The sequence below is a fragment of the Stegastes partitus genome, unplaced genomic scaffold, assembly GCF_000690725.1.
Source record: "Stegastes partitus isolate 25-593 unplaced genomic scaffold, Stegastes_partitus-1.0.2 Scaffold1852, whole genome shotgun sequence".
Classification (NCBI taxonomy): Eukaryota; Metazoa; Chordata; class Actinopteri; family Pomacentridae; genus Stegastes; species Stegastes partitus.
In genome coordinates this window covers 263,675-276,219 of record NW_007579583.1, presented here as the reverse complement: position 1 = coordinate 276,219, position 12,545 = coordinate 263,675, and the positions used below count along the sequence as shown (strand labels likewise).

Below are 12,545 nucleotides of genomic sequence, written 5' to 3'. Positions count from 1 at the left end.
ACATGCAAAACCATATTTTATGTAGCTGCTGATTATAATCTGGTGCAATATTACAGTTGAACCATGATTTTAATTTCCATTTATCATCTCTACAGCTAGCTTTTTATTTAGTGTTTATATTCAATGTGTGTACATTAAAAAATCTTATTGTTTGATTATAGAATGTCCTGTTTTGTGTTTTAATATTTACATTTCTATGACTCAAGAGGAGTTACACTAATTTTGTTACAGTGGCAATAAAGGCTGATTAATAGATAAATGAAAGTAATGAGGAAAAAACAGAGGCAGGAAAATGTACGATGCACAAATTAAAACAATTAAAAGGTGAAAAACGATAGATAAAGTTTTACATGAATAAATCAATTAATCAAGCAAACAAAACAAACAAACAAAAAAAAACATACATTATAAAAATAAATAAAGTCAATTAAAAGCCAGATTAAAACAGTAGATCTTGAGTTTGCCTCCAGGACCTTCAGGTCTTCAAGGCTGTTCCACAGACGTAGGCCACAATAACAGAGAGATTTCTCACTGTGGGTGAAAATAAAAGGCGACTAACAGAAGACATGAGGTCTCTGAAGGTTGGCAAGACAAAACAAATCTAATAAATATGTAGAAACAAGACAATAAAGAGCTTTATAAACCAATAAAATGATCTGTTTTCGAGCAGACAGGTAGCAGAGGCTTTAAAACTGGCTTAATGTGCGCTTTCCTTCTGGTCCTTGTCAACACTTTTGTGCAGCTGAGATTTGAAGCAGATGAAGTTGACATATATTTTACTTGTGGAGACCAGATGGCAGAACAGGCAACAGTCAATCCTGCGGGTAATAAAACTGCAGCAGAGTCTCTTGATTGGCTCGAGAGAGACACAGTTGCACTCTGGAAATGCTCTTCCAAAAATAAAATGTGCTCTTAGTTACGTCTGTAATGTGAGGCTCAAAAGTGAGATTAAAGTCGAAGATGATGAATTTTTTTAATTTCTCTTAAAGCAATAATCACATATGTTTACATTTACATCCTAAGAGTTACTACTTGCTGCACTGGTGATAAAATACATATTTATTTTGTGAAAGAGACATCATGACCGATATTATTCTTCATTCATAATCTGTAGCTAACTCTAAACTGAATTAGGGTCAATTCCTGTCACAATGCAAACCCTTATTTTCTTGACTTGCTGGTGCCAATAGATGGTGGACAAAATAAATTTCTCTCATTACAAATGAAATTAGCCACATTTTCATTTAGGGATGTAGAGCATTAGCAGCAGATTTTCTTGTTAGTGAAAACACTTGTAAAGTGCAGCCCTCCAGGGAACAATCTGTTCTGTGTCAGTGACTTAAACACCAATACTGCTTGACCCGAAACCACTCTCTGCAATTTGGATTAAATTACAACAGAAAAGCAACCTACTCAAAAATACTAAACTGCAGCTCATCTATATGAAATATTATGATACCCAGGAGACACATGATGTTGATCGACAGACACAGTTTAGCTCGAGGATCCTTCATCTGGATGGGAGTCTTTAACCTCAGCAGTCGAGCTAGAAGTCCACTACTTTTACCTGCACACAAACTGTAAATGACACATGTTCACAATATCCTCAAAAAGAAAGCTTATATGTGGGTTGTTTTTTTGGCATTGATTAGGGTTCTGATCATTTGTTCTTTCTGTGTTTTGACAGAGAAGACGTGTGGATATGCTGGTGATCTACTCCATGGATACCTCCACTATGAGGGCCAGTCATACCTCGGGGAGAGAGTTTATGCTACGTGCCAAGAGGGGTAAGTTTCAAATCAAAGGACTTACCTCAGAATATGACACTCAGCTTTCATTTAACTGTGTCTGGTGCTCGACAGATACACTCTGAAAGGACCGAACTACCTGATTTGCGAGGCGTCTGGATGGACGGGGGAATTCCCAACTTGTGAAGGTGGGTCCACTATCCGAAACCCGGGAGAGTTTCTTCCGGTTCTGTCGTTAGATTACATCAAGAGTTGACGTTAGGTGGGCGGCGTTGTTAAGAAAGAACAACTGCTTCCCGACTGTGACGCACAATGAATATATTTTGTTTAATCCTTTAATTCACCTGGACATATTTTTCATCTTAACAATAACTTCATGATACTAGATGTTGAGTTGCTCAGTGTTAAGTCATACAGGGATGTATGTGGTCATTCTGATGATTATAGGTTTATAGAGCGTCACACACTTACCTTGAGACCTCAGTCATGTTCCTTTTATATTATATTTATCATATTTTATTGCATTTACAAATTTCGAGAGGGTTAAACATATTAAAGAAATGACAGTGAGTCTAAGCATTGACTGTTTTGATGCTTGTACAGTGCTGTCGAATTTACATTTCATTACATTACATTAATTAAGTGTCTTGGTGTTATGCTACTGTCTACTTTTGCGCCACAATATTTATTTTAAAGTTTTAGCTGTCAGTTGTTGTTCAGATTGTTCACGTGAAATACAAATCATCAAATAAATGATGCTATATTATTATTATAGACTACAGTGCTTATACATATAAAGTCACTACACGTAGCTCCAACTATAACATTAAAGAGTTATACACAATGAGTAACTGTACTCTGGGTAGCGAGAAGTATATACTTTTTTACTTTCAGGATTTTGACCACAGCGTGTTACTTTGTACTTATTTTTAGATGAAAACACTGAAATGTTTACATCCAAACAAGATGAGCTTATAAAATATGATGCAATGTTACAGATTTAACTACCAGCAGTATGTAAAATGGCTCAAACTGGCTTCCCTTCAACAAACAACAGAAAAAAACTTCAGATGTACAAACAGTATGCAATAATTTACACACTTTTCTGCACTGAGACCTCCAGGCTTTTGCTTTTCTTAACACTTGGAATGTACTACTACACATCTGCATCTTACCTAAGTAAAGGATCTCTATTCCCTCGACTATCATACAGTGTTTTATATTCAGAAGACAAAAGGTCCCTGTTAAATAAGCAAGATCATTGTCTCATCAGAGGGAGAAACCACCTGCTCCACCCCAGCAGTCGCCAACTCCGTGCAGAGAGCTGAAGGTGTTTCTGAGTTCCGGGTGGGAGAAGCCGTGACCTTCACCTGTCAGCAGGGTTTCCGTCTGGATGGAGCTCAGGAGGTCAAGTGCGGCTCCAATGGCCAGTGGCAGCCTGAACCTCCTCGATGTCTGCCTTCTCCTGATAAAACTCAGTCATCTGGTAACGAAAGTAAGTTCTTATTCCTGCCAGACAGCCAGTTGTGCAGTTGTAGCATCATGACAAATGGACTCCATCTTAGTTGAGTACAAATTCTGCTAAATCTAAAGCAACACATTTCTCTCTGGAATGTGTTCAGCAGGTGGATGTGGCGTGCCGCTAAATACCAAGGACTCCGATGCCAACCTTGCTGACAAGTACATCACAATGACATCTTTTCCCTCTGGTGCCAAAGTCTACTATGTGTGCAATGTTGGATACACTCCAGTAGGAGGCAGCAGGATTCGCATATGTAAAAATGGAAACTGGACACCACTGAGGCTAAAATGTGAACGTAAGGACATTTATTTTCTTCGAAACTTTTCATGGGTTAACTGTCTGCTTGAAGAATCACGTTGCATGATAATGTAGTGCAGACCTTTCAAATCATACTGCACTCTCAGCTGTGTTACCGACATCATAGCTTAAAAATGGATATTATTATTTATTTGGATTGCCTAATTTAAGCAAGTTTCATGTAAATTTACACACAACAATGAAGCTAAAAGGAAATAAATGCCAAAACACCAGCACAGCATTATGATATGTGACCCTTTGGGTGCAGTGGACATGAATGTTAAACTATTTTTATGTTTTTGCCTCCCAAGTGAAGTCGTGCGGTTCTGCAGGAGAGATTCTCAATGGACGCTTTGTTTATTCTGGAGTAGAGTTTGGAGACACTGCTACAGGCGTCTGTGATGACGGGTAAGACAACAACAAAAAAATCCTCATGCTGTGTTGCTTTCTTTCTTCTCTACACTGTTACTGCTATTATTAATGTGACTTTATACACATTTTGTCATCAGGTATACTGTTGTAGGACAGGCAACCAGAAACTGCATGAGTAACGGCTGGGATGGACGTATTCCTGTTTGTGAAGGTGCGACTGACACGACTTGTTACGTTGGTTTTCCCCACACTCTTCAACCACATTAAAACCATTGTTTTTCTCACAGCTGTGGTATGTGACGAGCCTCCAGAGGTGACGGGTGCAGAGAGAAGAGGCCCTCAGGAGCCACCGTACAGTTACAAGACTGTGATTAGCTACCGGTGTCGTACGGGAACGCTTGTCGGTCAAAAGGACATTTGGTGCACCAAGAATGGGACGTGGAGTGCACCTCCGAAATGCAACGGTAGCACTACACACTATAACACGGCAACTTTTCTTTTAGTTTTGATTCTGTCTATGACAAAAATAAATGAAAGATGGGTTTCTTTACCTCACAGAAATAACATGTCCATCACCAAATGTGGCCAACGCCTTCTGGATGGGAGCTCAAAACCGGTCCTTCCGGTACAAGGAGACCATATCGATCGAGTGTAAGCGTGGCTACATCATGAATGGGCCGAACTCTATTACCTGTAATAATGACGGCCGATGGATCCCTCGTCTACCAGAGTGTCGACGCAAACGTAAGTAATCAACCTTTTTTTTTATTGTGTACGTGGTTCCTCTAGTGTTAACTGGAATGAATGCCTGTTTTTTCTTTTTCTTTTCAGTACGTCAGAGCTTCAGGAGGGGATAACAACACAAGCTGAAACATGGCAGCACTGTACTCAATCAATCCTCGTAAACCATTCAACAGCAACAAGTGGAGGAGGAAAATAATCTCTTAAGCTAAACCAACAATGCATTCCCTCCAAAATTAATTTTGTTTAAAGCCAACCTTTAATAATGCACTGTGACATATTTGCCGCTAAAACCTGTATATCATCATTATATCATAATACAGACATTAAAATATGTTTGAGATGAAGCTGAAGTACAGTATGTTTATTTTGATAAGTGTCTTGGGCAGCAACAAGTACAAACTTGTTTCATTCACCTCTGTACATAAGTTTTTTTTTCTTTTTTCCTTTTTTTTTTTTTTTTTTACAGTTGATAATGTTATGTGTATCATCTCTATAGACTAAACTGTGAGTGAGCATTTCATGAACAAACAAGCTACAAGAAAATAAGAACACCAATTCCATTCATTTAAAAAGACAATACAAAATCCAGACATTTCTTTACATGAGCAATAACAATTCAAGTGCAAATATCATTATCAACTCCGATACATCATAGCAAACTCTCGTTTAAAAGGCAACAATTAAAAAAAAAAAAAAAAAAAAAAATCAGGTTGCAGGAAAGAAGCTGATTCTGATGGGGGCAGGGAGAATTTCAGGGATTGAGGGCACATGGGCCAAGTGAACACAATGAGTTTGGTATCTATGCAGAGATGTGAGTGATCAATAAATGATACTAAAATTAAAAAATTATTGCTGAATTTTAGACGGACTGGAGTTCCTCGCTGCTTGGCCCAATGTATCCCTCGAGTTTGACAATGCGGTCAAATTCCCTTTGTGTCATCCTAAAGTTTGAATTCTTAAAATACAATTTGGTACATAATATGTAGTGTACCATCCCACATATTTTTATTTACATGAGTGGGGACTAAACAGCCTTAGATGTTGGAGTATTACCTATAGCTATTCTGGGTTTAGAGGGTTGAATATACAGGTTAACAGTGGGGATGATCACATTCACTCGCAGTCATCTACACCAATTTGACCGCAGTGATGGTATTCACAACTTTAAAGGAATAGTGCCTATGCTTTCAGAAATATAGTCCTGTTGTCACTATCGAGAAAGAGGGAGCTTTCATCATCCGTTAGCTCACTTGTGCTTCTTTCTTATGTCTCAGCTTCTCCCATTGAGGCTGTGAGAAGTGTGACACACCTGAGTTTCCTCACTCTAAGATCCTCCAGAAGCCTCCTCTGGACTCGTCTGTGTGAGGTGCACTTAAAGGGATTGTTTGGTTTCTTTGAAGTTGGGTTGCATGAGGTACTTATTTAAAGTCAGCGTATTGCCTTCAGTAGATCACAGCTGGCAACCGTCCCAATGTGGAGAAGCAGAGAGGACTGCTGGCAGGAAGCAGGAAGCTCAACGGTACACTGCTGTGAACGTGGTCAGCAGCAAAATGGATTTTAGCCACCAAAGAAAAAGAAAAAAAAAAAGATCTATTTGGGTTTACACTACATTTAGAAAATTCGGAGTTCTTAACCTTTCTGTCAGACAGCCCTTTCCTTTGGCACAGTTCCCCAACAGTGGAACCTTTGTATTCTTACGCATAAACACACCTGTGTTGCACTGCTGGAACTCTGGTGCACTTATGTGAAGGAATATAGAGGTTTTATGGTTGAGAAGATGTGGTTCCAAAGGAAAAGGGTGTCTGACAGTGAGGTAAAGGGGATTCTAAGTATGGTATACACTTGGATAGATTTTTTTTTAGTTGGCTAAAATAGGTTTTGTCACTGAGCCTGTACACAGCAGCACAGTGCTCAGCTTCCCTGCCATCAGCTCTCTCTGCTTCTCCACTGATCACAATCTACTGTGGATAACACGCCAACTATGGATGAGTACCTCAGGTAAACCAACTGCAAAGATACTAAACTACCTCTTTAAAGGCATTGGAAGGTCCTCCATGATGTAGAAAGAGGAGGTGAGAAGCATAATAAAAAGCACCCAATTTCTGATATGTAACTGCTCTGAAAACCAGACGTGGTAATTTGTGAGCTTTAGAGTTGCAATAGACAGATTTAATTACTTTTGGACAGAGCCAAGATAGCTTTTCTATCTTGGCTTTTTTTCATGGGGTCAGCTATGGACACCCAAACAGGTCACAACAAGAATTTTTTGATTTGCGTTACCTCACATCACTATTTTGTTACCTTTCCAATAACGTTTGTGTTCTCTTGCAATATGCTTCATTTCCTCCTGATCCATATGAACAGTTTGTAGGATGATCTAGGCTAGTTATAAAACTCTTCCACACATCAGAAAGTAGGAATAATGTGACATGATGCTTTCATTGCTCACTATTCTTTTTAAAGGGATGATCTCCACCAGTGTCCAGCTGCTGGTTGTGAGAGCGGTGGCCCTGTCTGCTGTGATAGTGAGGCTGTAGCTGGATATATGGTTACTGTTGGGACTATGACTGCTGCTGTGGTTCAGTCTATGACGCTATGGACGTGTCCAGCTGTTAAATCTTTGAACCTGCTGTGCTCATTTGTTTTGCTCTATGTGCTTTTTTTCCAGCAACATGGAAGCTTCAATACAACGCTTAGCCAGCAAAACAATCGCTGCATCCACTCCACTGCTGCATGTGGTCAGAGTTAAAACCATTAGATAGCCAGAATCATAATGACAAAAGCACATCCGTGACTGAACAGGATCAGCTACATCATTCCAGGGCAGCCGGGGAGCTGCTGAACCAGCTCCTCTAGTTTTCTTTCTTAATGCGATGATGCAGAGTTTTATCTGAGCAGCTCAGAGTGCACTGATTCTCCGGAGTCACTTTATAAGCTGTGGTGTGATATGATATCATGTAGCCTGTAGAGCGACGGCAGAGCACCCTGAGCTGTGGCTGCTCAGATACAACTCCGCATCATTGTATTAAGAAAGAAAACTAGAGGAGCTGGTTCAGCAGCTCTTCGACTGTAAGACTTTGGATGAAATAGTTGTCACTGTGGCTGCAGCTATTGCTACAATTTTGGTAGTGACGTTGGTTTTAATGATTGTTACAGTGACTGTGCAATGTTTGAGTTTGTGCGGTGCCAGTTTTGCCGCCTGAGCGTCGTATTAAAGCTGCCGTATTCCAGGAATCCTACATCAACAAATGCATCCGTCTCAGAAGCAACCACAGGGTCAAACAGTAACAGGTGGACGCACCAACAGCGCCACAGATTGAACCACAGCAGCAGTCAGCGTCTGGACAGTAATCATATATCCATGCACAGCTTCACCATCACTGTCAGGAAGAGCAGCTGCAGCTAGACACCGTCTCAGATGAGCCTTTTAAAATAAATATTGAACAATAAAGTGTTTTTCTAGTCTGACACTATAACTGGACTGGACCAAACTGTTCAAAGGGATTTTATTGCAAGTAAACAAAGGTAGCTCTCAAAAAATTCTCGTTGTGACCTTTGAAAATTGCTCCATACTACGCTAACACTCGACTGGCTGTAGATTCCTATTTAATGTAAAAACATGCATGGTAAGAATGTCCTCATTAACGCTTGATACAAAGGCAAAAGGCAGATTTCACTAAATGTTGCTTTATTCCTTTAACTGGCAGATCCTAACATAAAGCAAACTTTTTTTTTTCACTAAACTTAAATTATTTTACCCTGTTTTGGTTACTCTTTTGAAACAACATAAAATATATTTTTTTACACACCAAATACTCGTTTTTTTAATTACATTTTAAGACTTTTTTTTTTGTATTTCTTTAAGAGTAGTTACACATTGAGGCCTAAACATCTTCTGTCCATAATGACTGATAAATATTTTATACAATGAATCGCAGCCCAAAACACATTCTGCAAGTTTCATTGAGGGGGAGTCGCAATATTGTTTATCCAAAATGAATGTGTGCCTTTTCATTCATTGCACTTTGTACTAAAAAAGGATGACAGGCTCTGAATCTAGTGCACAAAACAACTTGACCCGCCCGTTTTGGGACGGTCTTTGGAAGAGCTGTCTTCATTGGGACAGAACAACATGTGAACAGGGCGGGGATCAGGTGTCTTTGGATTTGAGACAGGTGGGACATCAGGGGCAGAAAGTGATTTTGGGGGTCCTGCGTAAGCAAATTAGGATTAAAGAACTCAACCCTCGTCTAATTTATTTTCATTATTTACAAGACTGAAATAAAAACACAATAAAACTGGTAGTCCACAGACAGGCAATGTGAGATTATCAACTTACTGGGTGTAAGAACTTAAGTATTTCAGGTTCGGAGCTTCCCTTTGTTTTAAAACTAAAGATTATTAGTGTGTAGAGTACATCAGAAAGACAATATGAGATTGAAGAATTAAAGTGACCTTTTAAAAGAAGCAGCAAACATAATGTCCCTCAAAGACATTTCTCTCTCTCTCTGAGACATGTTCCACTAGACATCACATTATCTCATTTCTGTGGCTCGCACAATTATTAGTTTATCTCCCAAACGTCCACTTTGTTCCTAGAATGATAAACCACCGTTTCGTATTTGCTTTAAGTTGACTTGAAAAAAAGAGCAACAGAAATTATCTGAAGGTTGGAAAACGCTGGCACAGTCTAAACAGACAGAGCAAAACATAGATTAACTGTTTTAACAGTAAAACCCTCGGAAACTGCTCTAAGAGCGCAAATCTAGCCGGGCTTTGAATGACCTGGAACACAGCTGCAACATTAATTTTACAACTGCTCCTCCTCGAGGACGACACACAGACACTGAAGATGGAACCAGAGTTACACAACACTTGCACGAAACTTACAGTCATACTTAATGGTAGGAGTTGGAGCTCAGACCGCACCTGTAAGCCAACACAACAACAAGCTCTATCAAGCTCAAACCACACACAAAATGTCACTCCTACTGTCTGAAACAGGCGTTTCTATTGTTGTTTTCTGTGAATCCATTGCACATCACAATAGAAACCAAACCCACTCACATACTGTACATCCCCACTAGAATGCTCGAGATCACTGACCTGTGCTGAATGGAAACTGACAAAAACACAAAAACAAAAAACAAAAAAAAAAAACCTAAAACACAAACGGTGTTCAATATTTCTCAGGTCTGCATAGTGTTTATCGTCAAAGCCTATGAAAAATAAGAAGGGTAAACATACTAGGATGTTTCGTGTTTTAAGTCCTGTGAGAGTCGTGGGCCTGTAACGTGAAGGGGGATGTCTGGGTAAAGGGTGAGGGGACGGGGATTTGGTGGTGGTGGTGAAGGGGGGGTCGTGATCCGGCACATCAGCAGCTGCAACACTTTTACTTGTATGGTCGCAGGAAAGCGGAGACTTTGCTGCTTATGAGACGTATGAAGGAGCGGGGCAGCATCTCGTTGGACTCCCGAGTGGTGTACTTAAAGTAGTTGTTTGGGTGAGCCAGCACGTCAAAAAGAGTCTTAATCAGTTTTTTATCCTGTAGGGAAGAACAAATATGTGTAAACCATTCACCAAAACTCATTTTCATCCTTAATAATTGTCTGAATGGCATCCGTAGCTGTTGCGCAATTCTGGAGAACAAACATGAATGTATCATCTGACTCATGCAAGTAATAAAGTTTACTGGCAACAGCTTTGTTGAGTCTTGCGACACCCTTAATGAGCAGCTTATTGCTTAACTAAATTACCTCTCTCAGGTGCTCTCATACCAACAATGAATGAAGCCAATGATTTACACCAGAGAGAGGCTGAGCTAACCTTGAGGATTTCTTGATGGTTTTCTGAGGCGTAGAGTCGTCCGTCCCGCACTATGTCCTCCACGAGTTGTTCATAGTCCTCTGAATTAATAAAAACAACACAGGTTGCACCAGTCATCTCATGACGTGCCGAAAATAGGTCATGCATATCCAAAACAAGCTAGGTGATGAAATAATATAACACAGGCATGACAAAAAAAAACAAAACAAAACAATTCAGACAGCTTGAAACTCCCTCTGACGCAGTTTATTGTCACCCAATGGGATGTTGCACTGGATAATGGAAAGCAACACACAGTAACATTAATGTGGGTGAGGGGATTATGTCTTTATTTAATCCAAACTGTGTTGGGATTATGTAGTACATACCTTAGGCCAGCTTACACTGCAGAAGTTTAAAAATCCTAACAAATGTTGAAATCTGACTGAATCACACACATAAAGGGGAACCTTCACAGATGTTCTTCTCACTAATCTCAGACATGTACGCGCTACACATACGGAAAATAACGGTGAGTCACACACCACAGGACGTAATTGAGATTAATGAAAGCAGGACAGCTACAGTACGTACTGGAAGTAAAAAGAAAAATGAAGCTCTAGTTTGTAAATCTAATGCACTGTCATGAGGGGTGAAATGGGGGTAAACTGGCTCCTGTAGTTTGGCCTTAAAGGAGCAACAATGTTTTTAAACGTAAATATAGCATTAATATAGCAGCAGACAATTATTTGCCTAGTAAGGATATAGTGAAATAATGTCGTCCTGAAGTCACATTCCCATGTGTTCTAATTTCAGCCGCTGTGTTTTATGTTTTATAGCTGGTTTGGCTGCATGTGCATGTTAGTGCATGTGAGTTCCTCCCTTTGAAACTGTTGTCCCTCTACGCATTTAAAAAGAGACTTAGAGTGACTTCCCAAACCGCACTGTAAAATCAAGACGGCAGAGTAGACGGAAGTGCATTCTGGAGCATTCAAGAGGTTCCCCCAAGAACCATCAAATATTTTTTAAAGAGTTTTTGTTAATAACCTAATTTATAAACACTTGTCTTGTTTCAGCTCAGTGTGAGTCTCTACTGCTGTTCTGTGGCTCTCCTATTCATCTCCTTGGAAACTATGTGCGTTTTATCCAAGAATTTATCAAAGAAATCAACAGATTTGTTTAAAATGAAAATAAATGTTAGTGGGGAACTTCCTTGTTATATTTCTCTAGAATTAGTGTTCCTAGTAATCCAGGTAAAACAGACAAAACACAGTCACACTTGTCATTAAAGACACTGTATATGACTTTCAGAACCAGTGGATGTCGCCAGAACACCAGTATCTCCACCAACACTGCTTTCTCATTTTATAGAAAGGGAGGTTGTATGTATGGAGCCAACAAGAAATAATAAAAATAGTTTTTGCAAACAAAACTAACACTGGGCTCTGGGTAGATAGTCCGAGAGGTAATGTTTTTTTTGTTGCTACTTTTTTTCTTGTGAACTTACCCATCCAAGGTGTTAATAAACTGAATTAGAGTCATTTTATTTACATGACAATATGTAGTAGAAAGTGAAATAAATGAGGATTTTACATACCATCATAAGTAACGTAGGGAATCTGAAAGCCTCTGGCGCTGTTGGCCTCATTGGACTTAAAATTAATCCACAGACGTCTAGATCGAGCTGTGAAGGCGATGGGCCGCTCATAGGTCTGACATGTCTCATAGGTGGTGATGGATGTAGCCGACCCTTGCAGGGGCACAGAACAACCATCAGGCTTTCAGTATCATTTCTTGTATGGTGCAATTATGTATACGGAAATTCTAGTGAAACAACAGCCGGAAAGAGAGATACTCACAGTTCTTCCTCATGACCAGCACATCTCCACATTCATCCTCTGAGGGCAGGAAAATCTCTGGAACTACGATTAGGATCTTGCGCTTGCTGGGCGGATTGATGTTCCAAATACACTCCACATTAGCAGGGTAATTACCAGGATAGTTAGGTGACTCAATGTAACCCATGAACTCGCCCATCTCACCACCACATTGCCTGT

The 12,545-nt window shown here is 39.7% G+C and overlaps 2 protein-coding genes across 3 annotated transcripts in view; one reads left to right on the top strand and one right to left on the bottom strand.

The window, feature by feature from the left end:
* Positions 1-1,652: 1,652 nt before the first annotated feature.
* Positions 1,653-5,027, top strand: LOC103372895 (complement receptor type 1-like; the record flags this gene model as incomplete). Its single annotated transcript, XM_008302670.1, has 9 exons — positions 1,653-1,787; positions 1,863-1,936; positions 3,022-3,243; positions 3,371-3,565; positions 3,879-3,975; positions 4,077-4,150; positions 4,227-4,403; positions 4,498-4,683; positions 4,771-5,027. Coding segments are annotated over 9 exons (1,186 nt in total), but the record flags the coding sequence as incomplete, so codon positions are not given.
* A 2-nt stretch (positions 5,028-5,029) lies between these two features.
* The window catches only part of scube3 (signal peptide, CUB domain, EGF-like 3), an 80,591-nt gene continuing 73,075 nt past the window's right edge, over positions 5,030-12,545 (bottom strand). For both annotated transcript variants that reach the window (XM_008302667.1, XM_008302668.1), the window contains 4 exons: positions 12,348-12,545; positions 12,086-12,238; positions 10,510-10,589; positions 5,030-10,228 (listed from right to left, as the gene is read on the bottom strand). In XM_008302667.1, coding sequence (XP_008300889.1) covers positions 10,076-10,228; positions 10,510-10,589; positions 12,086-12,238; positions 12,348-12,545 — 584 coding nt within the window. In that variant the 3' untranslated portion in view covers positions 5,030-10,075. The remainder of the gene's footprint in view (positions 10,229-10,509; positions 10,590-12,085; positions 12,239-12,347) is intronic.